Raw genomic sequence first — 18,216 nt, forward strand, 5'->3', positions numbered from 1 at the left:
TGAAATCTTGGGTTTGTTTGCTACTTGTTGTGCGGTAGGGAACAGGCAGAGAGTGAAATGTTCAAGCGAAGTATTTACACTTTGGGGTAGTATTCCAATATGGTGCCCAAGCACAAGCCTGCAGACTAATTTGTGCATCCTTTTGGGTTGTTGGAGCTTGGCGGGTGAAGGGTGATTTCTTCTCTGTCTATTCATAAAGATTTTACCTTGCTGGTGTTTTCTCTTTTTTAGTCTCTGAATTCAGCTGTAATTGCTCTAGAGTTGGTGCATAATTCCTCCTTGGGGGGATGACTAAGAGTGGGAATGAGGAAAGTGCCTACTTAGCCTGCTATCAGGTTCCATATATTTTCTAATGAAAATGAAATGTGCGTCTTCTATGGAGAAGACTGTCTCTACACAGGTCACCTTCGGATCACAAACATAACAAAAATGTATTTTCTTGCTTCAGAAAGATAAACACCAGCATTTTGAACATGATTTTCTTGGCTCTTGAGGGGAGGAGAGAGACCTTGGGTTTTCTTTGTCCTGACAGTCTGCTTTACAAATGGCACAAGCCATTGTCTTGGTTTATTGTACCTAGGGGTGGATTTCCTTCCCTTCCCTATGTCAGTGCAACCTACTTTTCACACAGCTTTCATGAAAACAAGCCAGAGGGTTTCCATGGCAAAAACAATAAAGTGTTACTTTTGGCCTCCACAGATGCAGCCGATAGTTAACACACGGCTCTCAAAAATGGGGAAAAGATGGAAAGAATTTCAGGGTGTGGTTCATGGGGCACTCTGGCATATGACTAAACAGCAGAAAAACAAAACCAGGCTGCTGGGAACACAAGATTCCCGAGATAAAAATGTGTTTTGATTGAAGGCTTGGAATACAGCACATCTCAAAGCCTGTGGTTTTAGTCTGTTTTGACCATTTGCTTCTGCTCTGTTAGTCCCATTTACTGTTACAATCAAGTCAGCATTCCCATGTTATGAGCAACCAAGAGGCTGTTGTCACATTGAAGCAACTGACCATTTCCATGACACTGATTTCTGAGCATCAAATTGCCCGTGGGTGAAGGCTGAGGATGAAGGTAGCCAGTTAAAATGGAATATTGGCCGGCATTCATCTAACTCCATTCACTGTGCTCAGCAGCCAGTGAAAGGTGAAGGGGGCAGGCCAAGAGCTGAGGTGTAGGAAATAAAATTCAAGCCATCCTTACATTTCAGAGTCCTCAGCTGAAGCTGATGAGCCAGCCCTGGGCTTCAGGGCTGTCACAACAAACCAAAAGTCTAGTGCACGTTAAGAGCGTGTCAGCTTGATCAACTGATAGAAGGTGCACACGTGGAAAGTCTGCAGGGTCTGTTCTGGGGGGGGGGGGAGTCTACACCATGATGTGGCCTGGGAGTGCCTTGAAGAGGCTGTGGAGGACAAAGAGTCACTCTGTGACCACTCACTGCTAATCCAGGGGTCAGGGAGAGGCTTTTTCTGATTGGCTGCATAACCAGAACTGGGAGTATCTTCCAAAGGGCTGAGTCAGCTCCAGTCTCTTCTCCGCAGTCATTTTTTAACTGGGTCTGTTCACCACATGGTTACAAGGAGCCCCTTTTCAATTGGCTACATCACCGGAACTGGGGGCATCTTCAAAAATGCCCTTGGGGCGGCCAGGAGTTTTCCCTTCAAGCTCTTTGTCTCACAGTTCTTGAGGGATCTTGCGGAATTCACTCCCAGCATCCAGTAAGAAGCAATGCTATAAGGGGAAAGGCATTGGGGCGTTTCCCTGCTCTGAGATCATGTCATCCTGTGAATGAGCCTCAGGACCTCACTCCTTCATTTGTTTTCCCATTTTAAGTTAAGTGATTGGAGCCTCTGATCTTGTGCATTTTGAAAGGTCCAGGGGGTCCCTACTCCAACATTCCAGGGTGTTATAGTCTGGGTTTGCAGTCAGTGCAGCACTGTCACCCCTACAAGGAAGGAGTGACGTTCAGGGGCCTTTGTCTCAGTGGTAGCTGAGACAAAGACCCATCCAGCTGAGTCAGGCTACATTTGGACATGAAATCGGGGGGACCAATGTTATATAGGAACTAAGCCAGGAGGATGTCAAGTTATTGGGGAAAATAGCTATCTATACCTTTGTTCTTAAAATAACTTCAAAGTAAATGCAATATCCCTCTATAAAAGCTAAGTGATTCAATGGAACTGGGATGCTGGTCACAGGTGCCTAATGATGGAGAGAACACAGCTTGTGGTGGCTCAAGCCAATAGAAGTAGAAAAAATACCCTCAAATCCCTCAGACTACTCTAGAACCCTGAGATGCACATCTAGCTTTCCAGGCTTGGGAAGAGGGAACCAGACTATACTGCCCACATATCAGTTCCTATTTTCCTGCCATCTAATTCTTTGCTAGAGGGAAATAAACCTATTGAAGGTCCTTTGAACAACAACAAAAAAAAGTATTTTGTCTTTTCGATCAAGTAGCCACACCAGTGATTCAAAGTGGATGGGGGGAGGACCAGGGGCCCACAGTGCCTTGCGATAGTAGGTGCTTAATAAATGTTGGTTAAAATTAATTCAATCGCAGCATCTCAGAGTTGGAAGGGACATCAGAGGCTCACATGTGAATAAGAATCCCATCAACAACAGACCAGTGGTCATCCAGTCTTTGCTCTAAGACCTAAAATCAGCTTTCCCTGATCTAACTAAGCTCCATATACACTTTCTGCTGTCCTCATACAGAGGCCCTTCTTTGGGTAGATGTCTGAGATTGTGAAGTCATCCCTCTATCCCTAAGTGCAGCACATCCCTAAGGGCTCTATTTGTTTTTAGGGAATAGCCCAAGCCTGAGTATCCCATGAAGTGAACGTGAGGGACCAGAGAGCTCTATGAATCAGGCCAACAATACCAGGACTCTTGTTAAGTCAGTGACATTCCTGTGGGGTTCTCAAAGGGAAAATGAAAAAAAAAAAAACCAGAACAAGACCCAGGGAGGCAACATATTAGAGGGGAAAGAGCAGTGGATCTGGAATCGGGGGATCTGGGTTCAAATCTTGGCCCAAACATTAAGTAGCTGTGTAACGTTGGGCAAATATCTCTTTGGCCCTGGTTTCTCATCTGTAAAATGAGAGAGAGAGAGAGACTAGTTGAACTCAGAGGTCCCTCCTCGCTCTCACTCCATGGTCTTCTGTCCTAGGACTTTGTACATTGGGCCCTGGCAGGAGTTTACAGTGGCAGGGTGCCCAAGGAGATGCCAACACTTCAATGCAATGTGAGCCCACAGCCAAAACAATAGCAACAGTACCCTGTTTTCTCTTCAAACGCTAATTGTTCCCACAAAAATGGTTTGGCACCAACCACATCCATAAACATACTCTAGAATGTGATTCCTGACCTAGGATATTAACAGCTTTGGCCAAGGACCTGGCTTAATTTTTAGCTTTACAGCTCTGAAATGTAGACCACTTACCCAACACAAGCCTGAGAGACACTCCCCTGTTCCGTAAGGTGTTGGGGGTGTCACCGATGTTGGACATGGTGTAATATCACTATGTAGTGACTACAAGAGACAAACTAGATAAGAGTATTGGCCTTGGAATCAGGAGGACCTGAATTTGAACACAGCCTTAGATACAAAGCTATGTGACAGGTCAAGTCGCCTACCATCTCTGTGCCTTGGTTTCTTTATCTGTAGAATGGGGAAGGGGCGAGGAATAGCACCTACCTCAGGGGAGTTATGAGGTTGAAATGAAGTAATATATGTAAAGCACTTTGCAGACCTTAAAGCGCTATACAAAAGTTAGCTATTTACACAAGGATAGAAATAATCACGTGGGTGTTTATACATTTTTTCACCATAAATTTAATATACAGCAGTGAATGGGTTTTGCATGTACATTATATACGTATGTGTGTATACACATTTACTAACATACACAAAACACATACACATTTATTTATGAACAGAAAAAAGAGGACAGCACAGGACATTCCAAGTTGCTTCTGTACACCTGACTTTTCTTTTTAAGTAAGTAAGTTTCAAACCTGTTTGCTTATATATTTCTTGAGGCTACACTACATGTGAAGGGAATAAGCATTGATTAAGCGCTTGCTGTGTCAGACATCGTGCACGGAAGTCCTTCGAAGTATGTGATATTCATGTATTCATTTTACAGATGAGGAACCTACAACAGGCAGAGGTTAAGTGACTTGCCCAGGGTCACACAGTGTGTCTAAGGCTGTATTTAAGCTCAGATCTTCCTAGGTCCAAGCGTAAGGCTCCGCCTAGTTACCTCTATGAATCAAGAAACCCCTCCAGGAAGACAGCATGCTTGCTCTGATATACATCCTTTTTTTCTCATGTTAATGAAATGTCTCTTGTCTGGTTGGGATATAGGCAGTTTCAGAGTCATTTTAAAATTCAGAATCTAAGAAAGCTGTTTACATGCCTGTAAATGTGTGTATGTATAGCTCCAAATGCCTGTCAGTCATAAGGATTGAACAAATGTTATCAAAAACTACTTTTCACAATCCATCGATTGATCAATCAATCAACTAGCATTTACTGAGCCCTCACTAAGTGCCAGGCATTGGGGATAGAAATACAGAAAGGAGGTGGCAACTTCCTTCAAAAAGCTTCTATTTTACTTGGGGGTATACTTCCCCAGACAAGTAAAGGCAGGATAAATACCAAAAAAATAAATCTGAGTGCTAGGGATGGGGCAGGAGACAGAACGAACAACTATCTAAGCTTAAGAGAGTAACTTTCCAGCTCATTGTCCAACAACCACCTGACTTTGGTGTTCCTGGTTACATCCAGGACCAAATGTACAATCCGCTCTTTGGCTTTTAAAGCTTTCCATTATGTGGCACCTTCCTGCCTTTCCATTCTCCTTACACCTTCATGCACAATGCAGTGACAATGGCCTCTTTGCTGTTCCCCACACAAGACACCCCATTTCCTGACTGTGCATTTCCCCTGGCGGGCCCTCATGCACAGAATGCTTCATCATCTCCACATCTTAGATTCCTTTAAGTCTCAGCTAAAACCCCACCTTCTACGAAAAGCCTCTCCTAACCCCCCATAATTCCACCTGCCTGTATCTTGTTTGTACATAGCTGCTTGCATGTTGTCTCTCTCTCCCATTGGACTGTGGCTTCCTTGAGAGCAGGGACCATTTCCGCCTTCTTCTCCAAAGCCTGGCACACAATGGATTCTTAATCAACACCTGATGACTCGTCAGACTCACTACAAGGAAGGCCTTTGGGCAGTGCTGAAAAATGAAAATCCTACCTCGAGCACATCATATCTGCAGTTTAAGTGGTACTCCACATCGAAGTCGTCAATGGTGAGCTGAATACTGCTCCCTGGGGCTGTACGGATGTACCAAACACACTCCCTGCTGGGTGGGTAGTTATTTGGGTACCCAGGACTAGTAAAGGAGCCAGAAGGCCCTGTCAGCTCCCCACCACAACCTGTTAAAAAAAAGCATCACACTAGTCAGTTTCACATGGACATGAGCAACTTGAAAATGTTCAACCCCAATCCATAAAATGATGGTTATACAACAGAGAGATTGTGGTTAATCATCTTTAGCTTGGTGGAAAATCAGAAATGCATAACGAAAAAACCCCACAAATACTAACCCAGTGACTTTTAAAAAAAATAGTGTAAAGTCATGAAAGTTGATATTTAAATATGCTTACTTAAAGAAAGAAATCACTGGGGTGCTTCTACATTGCTAGATGCATTCATCTACAGGATGACCCTTATTTTCTTGGCAGAATGCAATGATATTCTTTTTCCAAAATTTTGTCTAGTATTTCTAATTCAATGCTCCGTTCACTTTATAACAAATATTAAGTTAACAAGTGTGTGACATAATAGAGCATTATGCTTGGAATCAGAAAGACTTGGGTTCAAATCCTTCCTCAGACACTCTCAGTGTTACCCTGGTTAAGTCATTTAATATCTCTGTGTCTCAGTTTTTTCATCCATAAAATAAAGGGGTTAGATTGGATGGAGTCCTTTATCCCTCTAAATTTATGACTATAACCAAATATTTGTTGAATGTCAATTATGTGCTCAGCATCATACAGTATCTATGCAATAAGCATTTAATCAAGGACCTACCACATTAAAAATATCATTGCAGTGCTAGGAAAGATAGAAAATATAAATCAATAAAGTCCCTGCCCTCATGAAGCATGCAGTCTGTCATTCACCACTGCTTCTCATACTCTAAACCTAGAGCTTTTAATATTTAAAATCAATCAATAAGTATTTATCAAGCACTTCTGTACAAGACACTGCACCAACTGTTAAGGATACAAATGCAATGAAGCAATCTGTACTGACAAGGAGGATATATTCTAATGGAGGAAACAATAAGCACACATACAGAATAAAAGTTGGGGTAGCTAGGTCTGGGTCTGGAATCAAGATTCACCTTCCTGAGTTCAAATCAGGACCCAGACACTTACTAGCTACATAGCCCTGAGCAAATCGCTTTAACCCTATTTGCCTCAATCTCCCCATTTGTAAAATGAGCTGGAGAAGGAAATGGCAAACTATTCCAGTATCTTTGCCAAGGAAACACACACGGGGTAATGAAGGGTCAAACAGGACAGAAACAACCAAACAACATGAATAAAAGTTAGCAAACTCCAGAGCAATGGAAATTGCCAATACTCATGGTCATATATAGAAAAAGATGGTTATCGAATCTGAAAAAAATTCTTTCCAGATATTGCCTTTCGTAGCTTTCACGTGATATATGCACTAATAGAAATTTTCACCTTGCTTTTTCGTTAGAAGATTACATCAGAAAAGGGACCCAATGAAGATTTCAAGAACAAAGGTATAAATCCCCCAAACATCCCCTAAAAAAAAATCCCAAACTGAAACTACAGCTTTTAGCATTCTTTGTCTTTCCAAACAACCAATCTTCATTGGCCCATTCACGATTTTCACTCCTTAAGCCCACAGCCCAGAGGTAATATCTTCTCTGGAAATTGCCTACTAGATTTCTGAATTTCAATAAATGGTAAATATAAAAAATAAGATTATAGCAGCATGAAAAGTCTAGTTATAATCAGATGTGCCCAAATTGTTTATGGCATGGGTTGAACATTTTTGAAAAAAATAGAAGAATATGAAAAGATTAGGAAATATCCTTCCCGTGACACTAACACCACAAGGAAAGTATCCCTGATAATGAGCCGAGGGCAACACAGATTGCATCTGTGGCATGATTTTTAATAAAAATTGGAACAGATCTCCTTGTTTTGTAGGTACGAAAGGCTGTTTCTAAGCTCCCTCTGGGTTTCAGTGGGGTTTGCCATTTCTTCTTTCTGTGACAGCAACTACATCATATGGATTGATCCTTACGAATCAATATCTGAGAGGAAGTAATATTGGCTACTGGCATCAGGATGTAAGATATAATAATAATAATAATAATAATAATAATAATAATAATCTTTAAAGTTTACCAAGTGCTTTACATGTATTAACTCATTTGAATCTCTTCCATTTCAGTCCATCAGAGAAGTTATGAAACCATTGTTAATTGTCATTATATCTCAGAATTTCATAATTTCCCCCCTTGGTCCATTGCATTCCCTCTCTGATTCCAGTGTCTTCATAAACAAACAACAGGGTCCCTGTGCCCACAGGCTGATTGATGCAAACCAAAACAGTAATATCATATTCTTGGCTCTCAATGGTGCCTTTCTGACTACAGTGAAATATTTTAATTTGTTCAACCAGAACTCTAGAAATTCACAGCGTGTTTTTTTTTCTTGGCCCCAAGATAAGTAGTTTTTGTATTTTCATGGGCCAGAAATGTGTCTTTTAGGAGTATTTTGCACACAACACTCCAAGAGGTTGGGTAGCTTCCCCAGAATTCCAAGGTTAGCACATGTCAGACCTGGCACCAGTACCTGAAGTCAGGTCTTGTGCCTACAAGTCCTTTCCACTCTACCATACAGTCTCTCTACCTTCTTTCTTTTATTACTGACATTTAAGATACTAATAACTACTCCTCTTTGGTTCTAAATGTTAGTACCAAAAGCAATTTGTTGTTGCTGCTGTTGTTGTTTGACTCTTCGGGACCCCACTTAAGGTTTTCTAGGCAGAGATACTGGGGTGGTTTGTCATTTCTTTCTCCAGATCATTTGGTATATGAGAAAACTAAGGCAGACAGGGCTAAGTGATTTGCCCAGGGTCACACAGCTAGTTAGTGTCTGAGACTGGATTTGAACTCAGGGACATGAGTCTTCCTGACTCCAGAGACTGTACCACCTATCTGCCCAAAAGCAATTTAGTATAGACAAAATTAAGGTTGTGTTTATTGGGTAAAAACAAGCATTGGAACTTAGATACAAAGCTCATAAAAACATGATGAAATTTGACCTTTCATGGGATAGAAGCTTCACACCTTTGTCCTTCAGAGTTCTGATAGATCAAGGAAATGCTCATTCCTAAATGCAGTGAGAAATATGTATTACTTACTGCTGCAGTGGAAACCAGGTGAGTCTAATAGTTTGGTACGAAGGCCCAATCTCTCCCCCCTCTGTGAAAAACACTACTCTGTGAATAGACTAACTGTGAGTCATGGAAGTCATTTGGTTTTCCTCAGAAATTCCCTGAGTTTTTATTGCATTAAAAAAAAACTTTTGTGAGTTGTTATTCACTGAATCACAGAGTCTCTGAAAGAGAAAAAACCTCAGAAGTTAACTGATTTAATGTATACATTAACAGAAAAGCACTTTATAATATAACCAAACAAGTGGGCACCCACACTCCTTCTAAAAACCTTCAGTGATGGAGAACACAGTGATCAGGCCAAACCAGCTCTTCCACTTTGTGTTGTTAGGCTCAAATGACATAATGAATGTAAAGCACTTAGCAAACTTTAAAACACTATATAAATATCAGTTACTGTTATTACTGTTATTGTTTTAATTATTATTATTATTATCCTAAGGTCACCAGAACTCCAGTTTGGTGATGATTTCAATCTCTGAGCTTTCTACTGTACTCCTGCTGAACTCAAACAATGTCGAGTAATATAGGAGTACCCTTGTAAACGTTTTAACAACCAGGATCTCAAAAAAAAATATGCACACACTTTTACTTTTAATCTGCATTACTAAAACTTTCTTAAGTCTAGACAGCCAACAAACAATAAATCAAGCCTTAATTTATAGGGATTGCTGATTTTTAAAGCTTTCACTAAAAATTTAACAATCAATCTTGGGAGCTGGTAACCAGCACACCCCTGCCTCTAATTATTACTGTCTACCAGACATCTTCTTTGTGAATTCCAACCATTAATCCTAGTTCTGCCTTCTAAGGTCAGATAGAGAACGTTTATCCCCTCTTTCTCAAGACAGTCCCTTTTGAAGATGCTAATCTGTTCCTCATGAAGCTTTTTTTTCCCTAGGTTAAATATCACAATTCTTTCTATCCTTAAACGGTACCATGGACAGCAAACAGTGCGCCACATGGACCAGGAGGAATCTCATCATCAGCCATCAGGGGTGAGAATGCCAAGATGTGTGAGGTTCGATCTAGTCCTTAGGAACTCCATGACTTGAGTTCCCTGGCCCCTAGCTCCCTGCTGTATGAAGAATGGATACCAATACCAGATGCACCATGACACCAAAGGATCCTAGAAGGTGACATACTAATTAATGAGGGTGGGAATGGGCTATAGCAGAAATTCACTCATCCTCATTCACTCACACAAACCACCAACTCCTGCTGCCCTAGGGCCTGTGATTCAGAGTTCCTGTCTGACCAAGGGGAAAGTCCTCTTCCCCTGACACTCTCTCCTCCTGTTCTCATTCCCAAACAGCTCCACTTCTCTCCAGTCCCTGTCAATGTCCATCTTTCTCTTGCATTGTTCCCTTTGTAATCCCTGATCTTTTTTTTTTTATTTTTCTTCGATGCATTTGTTCCCAGAGCAAAGAAAACAATGTACATGATAGCTTCAACAGTGTAAATGTAAAGAATAACCACCACAAAAGAAAAAATGAATACTGAAGATATAAAAAAAATCGCGGATCCAAGAAGTTATGAGTGTCAGACGCCTGTCTTCCCATTATTCCCTTTGTAATTCCTGATCTTTTTCTTTTTAATTTTTCTTCAATGTATTTTTTCCCAGAGCAAAGAAAACAATGTACATGATAGCTTCAACAGTGTAAATGTAAAGAATAACCACCACAAAAAAAAAAGTGAATACTGAAGATATAAAGAAAAAAAACCACAGATCCAGGAAGAGTTATGAGTGTCAGACTCTTATCTTCCCATTACTTTGCATGGAACATTGCATATTTTTTCAGATTTTTTAAGATAGTATGATCAGTTTTGACATTTTCCCTTCTTCTTTATTTAAAAAATCATTTATTAGAAGGGATGGCTCTGGGAAAGGGGAGGAATACAGGGGAGATTCAGGCAATGAAAAAACAAAAAATAGATACCACTAAAATTTTTAAAAAACAAATACCCCTTCATCCCAGAACTCTTCTTCACCCACTCTTGTCATTCTCTCACTCATGGATACCTGGCCCTTTTCTGAAGATACAGTGATCCCTGGCCAAACTCCCCACTGTAGGTTGTTCCTCCTCCCATGCCCCATGATGCACCTAACCAGGGAAAGCAATTGGTGGACCCTGCTGCCACTTCCTGACCTCTCTTCTTTTGAAGAACAGTCATTCTATGTATATAATACTAGCCAGGTCCTCATTGCTGTAAATTCTCCAAGTCATTCTACTTTGAGTATCTGGCTCCTATTCTCTCATTCCACCACCTCTGCCCTAATGGTTTGAGTCTTAACTGTACACACAGATATCCCCTCACCTAGTTCATCAATCTCAACTGTCAAGTTTCCTTCCTCTATCTCAGCCATCCATGGGGATGGTCATGTCTGAGATCTCATCATGAGCCATGAATCCATCAAGAAGCAAATATTTATTTCAGCACCTGTGATGTGATGGGCACTGTATGGGGCACTGGAGATACAAACACAAAAAATTAAAAAATTTTTCCATGTCATATAACCCCCAGAGTGGAAACTCCACGAGGGTGGAAGATTTAAGTTTTACTGGTTGCCATTCCATATCTAGTGCCTAGAATGCTGAACCTGCGCATCAAGCATGGCAGCTGACTTATAAACATTTTGTCTACCCCCAATAGAATGTAAACTCCTTGAAGGCAAGGCTTATTTAGGTTTTCTGTCTTTGTATCCCTAGTATCAAATACAGTGTCTGGCACATAATAGCTGCTGGAGAAATTGTTGTTTATTGTTTGAAATACTTATTGATTAATTGATAGACATTGGATTAATTGAATTGAAAAATAAATCATTAAGATTCTTCAAATTTCAATATTCGTAGAAAAAAATCTTGTCCATAAGGGAATATCTATATTGTTCAATTTTTAGTAGTTAACCTTTGCTTTAAAAAATAGTAGTGGTAACTAATCTTTAGTTGATTTTATTTTCATCCCAATTCTCAGTCATAAGACCATTGATATGACTCCCTATGTTGAAAGCTAGTTCAGAGCTTGTTTGTATGAAGAGAAGGGGAAAAGAAGAAGCATTCAGTAATAAGATCCTATATTTGCCAGGCATTGTGCTAAGTGCTTTATAAATATCATGTCATTTGATCTTCACAACAACCCTGTGAGGTAGATAATAGTATTATACCTATTTTGCAGTTGAGGAAACTGAGGTAAATAGATGCTACATGATTTTCTCAGGGTCACAGAGCTAGTAAGCGTCTGAGGACAAATTTGAACTCAGGTCCTCCTGCCTCTGGGCAAAGTGGTCTATCCATTGTAGCACATAACTGCCTGAGTAGGCAACCCCAAAAGTTTACATAAGAACACTTTGCTAACAAAAATTGTGTCTTCCTTAGATAGCAAGGGAAAAAGCCCAGGCTCTGAATTATAAAATTTCAAAGCCTCCCCCCCACCACCACTGCAACTACATTAAATGTTTGCACTTTCCTCTCCCATTCTGTGGACTTAGGCTTCAATAAAGTCACAGGACGCCAAAAATAAAGATAAATCAGAGGCACAAGGGTTAAAAGTACCTGCTGCTCATACATCGACTCTCCAGAAATGATGGACTCTACACCCTTTTGCTTCTGGTTGGGAAGACACATTCTTAAAGAAGAGGGGAGGGGCTCCTTTGTTTTCCTGCAGCTCTGATCCCTCCAGTAACCAGGAGAGGGGCCTGTTTTATTTCTGCATCACTGAAAGCCCCAAGAAGATGGAAGGGGCAAAGAAGAAATGAAGGGGTTGAGGGGAGGAGTAGGGAGCATGGACTCTGGATCTGTCTTGTTCCTACCCCACCACACCCTGGCCTGAATCCCTGAAGAGCAAGTAACCTTCATAAAACATGGAAGATAATTGAGCAAAAATAGACCTATCTCTAGCTAGAGAGATAGATATGTATATATGCATATTTTTACATAATATATGTGCATATACACATACATATTTATGTGAAGAAAAGTCTTTCAAAACACCATAAATAAAGGCATTCATGCACTGCATTAAGCTGTCCAATTTGATAATTTTTCCTAGTAATTTAAAAATGAAAACTGTTTCTACCATGGTCCTTTCAAATATGCTTTCTAAGTGAGACTGATTTCCCTCCTTTGCACAGTGGGTGGCTCTAATCTGTGGGTGGCTTCAGACCAATTCATACCATTCACTAGCTGGTCTTGAGAATTCATAGTTTTCTGAAGTAGCTGCCACAGGGGTTTAGATCAGAGAATCTCTAGGGCCCCTTCAGCTTATGAGTTCAGTGATTCTACTAAACAGACATTATTGTAGAAGAGTATGTTGTGTACTTATGTTGTTAAGGAGCAGTCTATGTGTATATGTGTATAAATAATATGATTATTATATATTAATATTAGGATATAATATAATATATAGGTTTCATATATTACATATACTATAGAAACACATGTATTTGTGTGATAGTATGTGTTTATATATGGGTATCTGTGTGTATATAATAAATATACACAAATATGTATATAGAGCATATTTGTATAGGTATATATATATCTATGTACACATACATGCATGTAAACATGTTTATTTATACAGACACCTGTGATTTCATTGATATAGGAAGCTCAGAAATGTGTAAACTTTCAAGGAATACACATCAGCACCTTCTCTGCAACTTAAAATCAGCGAGTTAGAGAGTTGTTGAATCCACTTAAAGGTTGGGTGACTTGTCCAGGGTCACACAGCCAGTATGTGTCAGAGAAGGGGCTTGAACACAGGTCTTCTGGCCTCTGATCCTGCCACTGTATCCACCCCTCCCCTTCTCCACACATACAACACACACACACACACACACACACACACACACATACACACACACATACACACACACATACACACACACATACACACACACATACACACACACACACCATTGTGGTTCAATAATTCTTCCAACTAAAGATGCAATTATTTCTACCATATCCACTTTTTGTGACCTCCGGTATAAGTCACAAAAATAATAGCAACACAAATAAGTACTTAGAAGTCTTTTGGAAACACCATATTTTCCCTAAGTTTGCTAATGGCTATGGAGGGGCCACTATTATAGAAAAGTACAGAATGGATAAGGGGGAATCAGTTGGCCAAGATGACAAGAATACCTCATTATATGTGGCACTGAGACAAATGCTGGGTCTGCAAGAGCTTAACAATCAAGAATTCAGGACTGGGGGGGAGGGCAGCTAGGTGGCACAGTGAATAGAGCACCGGCCCTGGATTCAGGAGTACCTGAGTTCAAATCTGGCCTCAGACACTTAACACTTACTAGCTGTGTGACCCTGGGCAAGTCACTTAACCCCAACTGCCTCACTAAAAAAAAAAAAAAAAAAGAATTCAGGACTGGGGACTGGTCAGCCCTTAGGCAGCATGAGAAAGAAGCAAAACAATTTGCTCAGAGGTCCAGATTCATATGGTAACTGGATAAAGATGAAGTTACTAACTAGCAGGTCAATTGTTGAGGCTATAAGGAAAAAAAGATGCTACTAGGAAGTAGGCCAGAAGAGAAAAATCAGACTTGAGAGGAGGAAGAAGTTAAGCAAGAACCAGTTTTGAATTTATATTCACAATAATTAAGGGTCTTGTCTTGCTCATATACCAGCAGTTATGTCAGTCCACCACTGCATAACACACAATTGTATCTGACTCAGAACCACAGAGAGGGGCACTGAATTTCACACTGCGACGAATTTGGAGGGAAGCTTTCTGTTTTCAGCATCAGAGAGAAAGAGAGAGAAAGGAGTGTGAGAAATTGGGCTGATATTAAAGCAATATATCTGTTCTGTGGACAGGCACCAGCAGCTCAGATAAATGTTGTTTACATCTACACTCTAATTTTTAAATTAATGAAGGACGATATTGCAAAAAAAAATGTGCCAAATTAGGAATAGTGTACCCATGTAAAGCTCTGAATGATGTTGAATTACTAGGCTGTGGGCAATCCTTCTCATTGAGAGATAAATAATACAGGTGGGATCATCATTTAGCCTTATTAATAAAATAAAATTTGATAAGAGTTAAAGAATCCATCTTATTCCAGAAAAAAACTAGTCACTCTATTAGTCTTTCCTTCTGTACTAACTGCATCTTCCCCTTTACCCTGAAAATTCCCCCCTCCCTACCCAGAGGTTTCCCTTGAAATTCTTCAGGGAAAAAAGTGCATTTCATTCATTTTGGATCCCACTGAAGACTTCCCAAGCCAAGTATCTTGAAGTCTATCGGGGTTGCAGAAGTTACAAGTTATTTTATGAGAACAAAAGGACTGACTGGACTAATTTTCCTTGAAATAGGGAGCTATGACTCCGGTTCCCCTAGGCATATTTCAAGAGTCTCACATAGATACTTGATGAAATCCCCCAAATTGGCAAAATTTGTGGAGGGGAAAAAAAAGAACAACTTTCTTTTTTAGAGGGTTTCCAGTTCGATGGTCACACTCCCATTCAGGATTACTCATTCTAAAGCCGTTTCCTTTCAACAGTCTTGGCAAAATATTTTCAGGGAAAGGGGCTGATGAATCACCCTCCAGGGGGACACTTAATTACCTGCTTCTCCCCAATTCCTCCTCTCTCCTTCCACCACACCCTCAGTCTTCCTCCCCCAGGAGGGTTTACACAGTTTAATATACAACACTGAATGCTGGGAGTGACAATGACCATGACCTTTGGGCTCCTCTCCCAGCAACGAGCTTTCTGGTATGCTTGGTGCTCTCAGAGATGGGAACATGAGATCATAGGAACACAGAGGCAGATCGGAAAGTAGCCTTAGAGGCTCCCTCATCTAATTCTATCATTTTACAGATAAGGAAATCGCACCCCAATTAAATTATTTGTCCAAGGTCACACAGGTAAGAAGTGGCAGAAGTGGGATTTGAACCTGGGTCCTCTGAATTCAGTTAGGTGGTGTAGTAGATAGAGAATCAGATGTAAAGTAAGGTAGACACATCTTCCTGAGTTCATGTCTGACCTCAGACACTAACTTTGTGACCCTAGGTAAGTCATTTAACTTTGCTTGCCTCAGTTTCCTCATCTGTAAAGTGAGCTAGAGAAGGAAACGGCAAACCACTTCAGTATCTTTGCCAAGAAAACACCAAAAGGGTTCACAAAGAGTTGGATGTGACTGAAACAACTCAACAACAACAAAATCTCCGACTTCAAATCCACTTTTTTTCCATTATACCAATAATCATTTATGCCCTGCATAGTTCAGTTCCATTCACTTCATGGCAGACTGGAAAGTTTCTGGGGGATGCTGGGACTGCTGGAGCAAAAGGGCTCTGGCTACAAAACCCTGGCTTGCCACTGTCTACTCTTCTTCTCACTTCCATGCTGCCTGGCCCATTAGTTATATGACCTTGAACAACCCATTTGAACACTCAGTCTCAGTTTTATCCTTTATAATCTCTGGATATTTCAAATACCTATATCAAAGGTTTGTTGTGAGGGTCAAATTATATATACACACTTATAATAAATATAAATAGAAAGAAAGAAATACATACACATACGCAGAGTACTTTGCAAACCTTAAAGAGCTATATAAATGTTGTCTCATATTATTTACCTGAAATTGATTATACTTGATAGATGCAATGTGGTTAGTGAAAGACAGATGATCAGTGAAATGAGCAGAACCAATAGAACACTGTACACAGTATCAACAACATTGTGTGATGATCAACTGTGATAGACTTAACTCTTCTAAGCGATGCAGTGATCCAAGACAATGCCAAAAGACTTATGGTAAAAAATGCTCTGCACATTCAGAAAAAGAACTATGGAGTCTGAATGCAGATTGAAGCATACTATTATCACTTTTGTTGTTACTTTTTTTGTTATTGTTCTAGTTTATTCTTTCTTGCATTTCTTTTTCCTTTTGTTCTGATTTTTCTCTTACAACATGACTAATATGGAAATACATTTAACATGTATAACCTATACCAAATTGCTTGCTGTCCTCAGGAGGGGAGGGGGAAGGGAGGGTGAGAGAAAAATCTGAACTCAAAAAATATCTTTACATGTAATTGGAAAAATAATTAAAATAAATAACTTTTAAAAAATTTTAATTTAACTTTAAAAAAAAAGACAGCCGGATTTGGAGAAAATAAAATCCAGGTTTGAATATCAGTTCTGCCAGTTCCTTGGGAAATTCACTTAAGCCTTATGGATCAGAATTTCCTCATCTGTAAAATGGGAGAGGGCAGATATGATGCCAGGGCCCTCTAGCACCAAATCTAGAATTCTGTTATAAAATGTTCACAAAGTTGCCCAAGACAAGAACTGAGTTTCTTTCCATTGCTATGTTCTCTGATGTTCATGGAAAGAAATAAAAAAATTATGGAAAAAAATGCTACTTCCTTAAGTAAAATGTTAACTTGATCAGTGCACTAATCACTTAATTTAATTTAATTACCTTTCATCTACTCTTCTGTATAACATCTGGGACATTTTCATCATAATTAACTGAAAAAGCAGTCATTTGAATAAGAAGTAGCCAATTAATGCAAGTTAGTCTGGAAGTGACTGAATTTAGAGTAAGATGTTTAATCAGAAAGAAGAAAATACTTTTGTGACTATGTGTGTGTGTGTGTGTATACATACATATATGCATGTTATACATACATGGCAACAATCATAATTAGAAACACTGCAACTTGGGTGATAATTTGATTGTTATTCTTTACCAAAGATTCATTACTGATTTATGAGCCAATGCCTGAGTAGGAAATTTAACTGATGCTACACACTTCCTGGAATTCATAACTGCTATTTGTATTTGGTATTGAATCTTTTTATTAAGTGATTACACAATATCACACACACATATACCCCAATGCCAGGAGGAGGCAATTGTTAGAAGAGAAGTAAAAAACAAAATCAACTCCCCCCCCCCATTTTTCAAAGGTTTCCAAACCACAGCAATGTTTGGATCTGTGATAGATCCTAAAAATATGTATGGAGTGGAAAAAAGCAAACCTCTTTGAACTGTAAAGATTTATATTGAATTTGAGATTGGTTCACTATTCTCAATGGAACAATTTTTGGAAACTTTTGCTACAAATTTTGAAACTATGAGAAAAAATACAGGGTGGTTTTTTTTTTCTCATGTTGTACTAGAAAAGCCTGGAATTCCCCCAGAAAGCATATGCAATGTCTATCACAGACAGAGTTGCTAAGGTAACCAGGACACAAATAGAAAGGTCAAGAAACCTGTACAGACTGAACTCCTTCCTTTTGCCAAAATTTCAGGGGTTGCCATGAACGGAGTGCTACGTGTTTTAAGAAGGTGGGGGGCGGGGTGGCAAGAGAAGGTTTGGTTATTGCTGTTCGTGATGTACTAGTTCAAAGAGTGTTCTTGGAAATAGAATCCAGACTTTGGTGAAGAGTAGCCACAAGTGAATTTGGGATGATGAGTACTCATTAAAAAACCTCATGCTTTGTGAGGCTCGGATTTGCTCAGCAGGGACTCTTAACCACATGCCAAAAATAAGGGTTGTTTTTTTTTCTCCCCAACATAAAATCAAAATTAAGCATATGCACATTTAACAATAATGTATACTGTTGTAGTCAAGGATGTGAATAATATTAGAATTTGGCTTCTTTTTTTTTCTTTAAACTCCCTCTGACATTTCAGTCAGTTTGTGATGTCT

The 18,216-nt window shown here is 39.7% G+C and overlaps 1 protein-coding gene across 1 annotated transcript in view; it reads right to left on the reverse strand.

Moving 5' to 3' along the window:
* The window catches only part of CUBN (cubilin), a 294,282-nt gene that overhangs the window by 159,197 nt on the left and 116,869 nt on the right, over positions 1-18,216 (reverse strand). The window contains 1 exon segment of the mRNA XM_043967014.1: positions 5,271-5,452. Within this exon segment, the coding sequence (XP_043822949.1) occupies positions 5,271-5,452 (182 nt within the window).

Source organism: Dromiciops gliroides, chromosome 5 (assembly GCF_019393635.1).
Source record: "Dromiciops gliroides isolate mDroGli1 chromosome 5, mDroGli1.pri, whole genome shotgun sequence".
Lineage (NCBI taxonomy): Eukaryota > Metazoa > Chordata > Mammalia > Microbiotheria > Microbiotheriidae > Dromiciops > Dromiciops gliroides.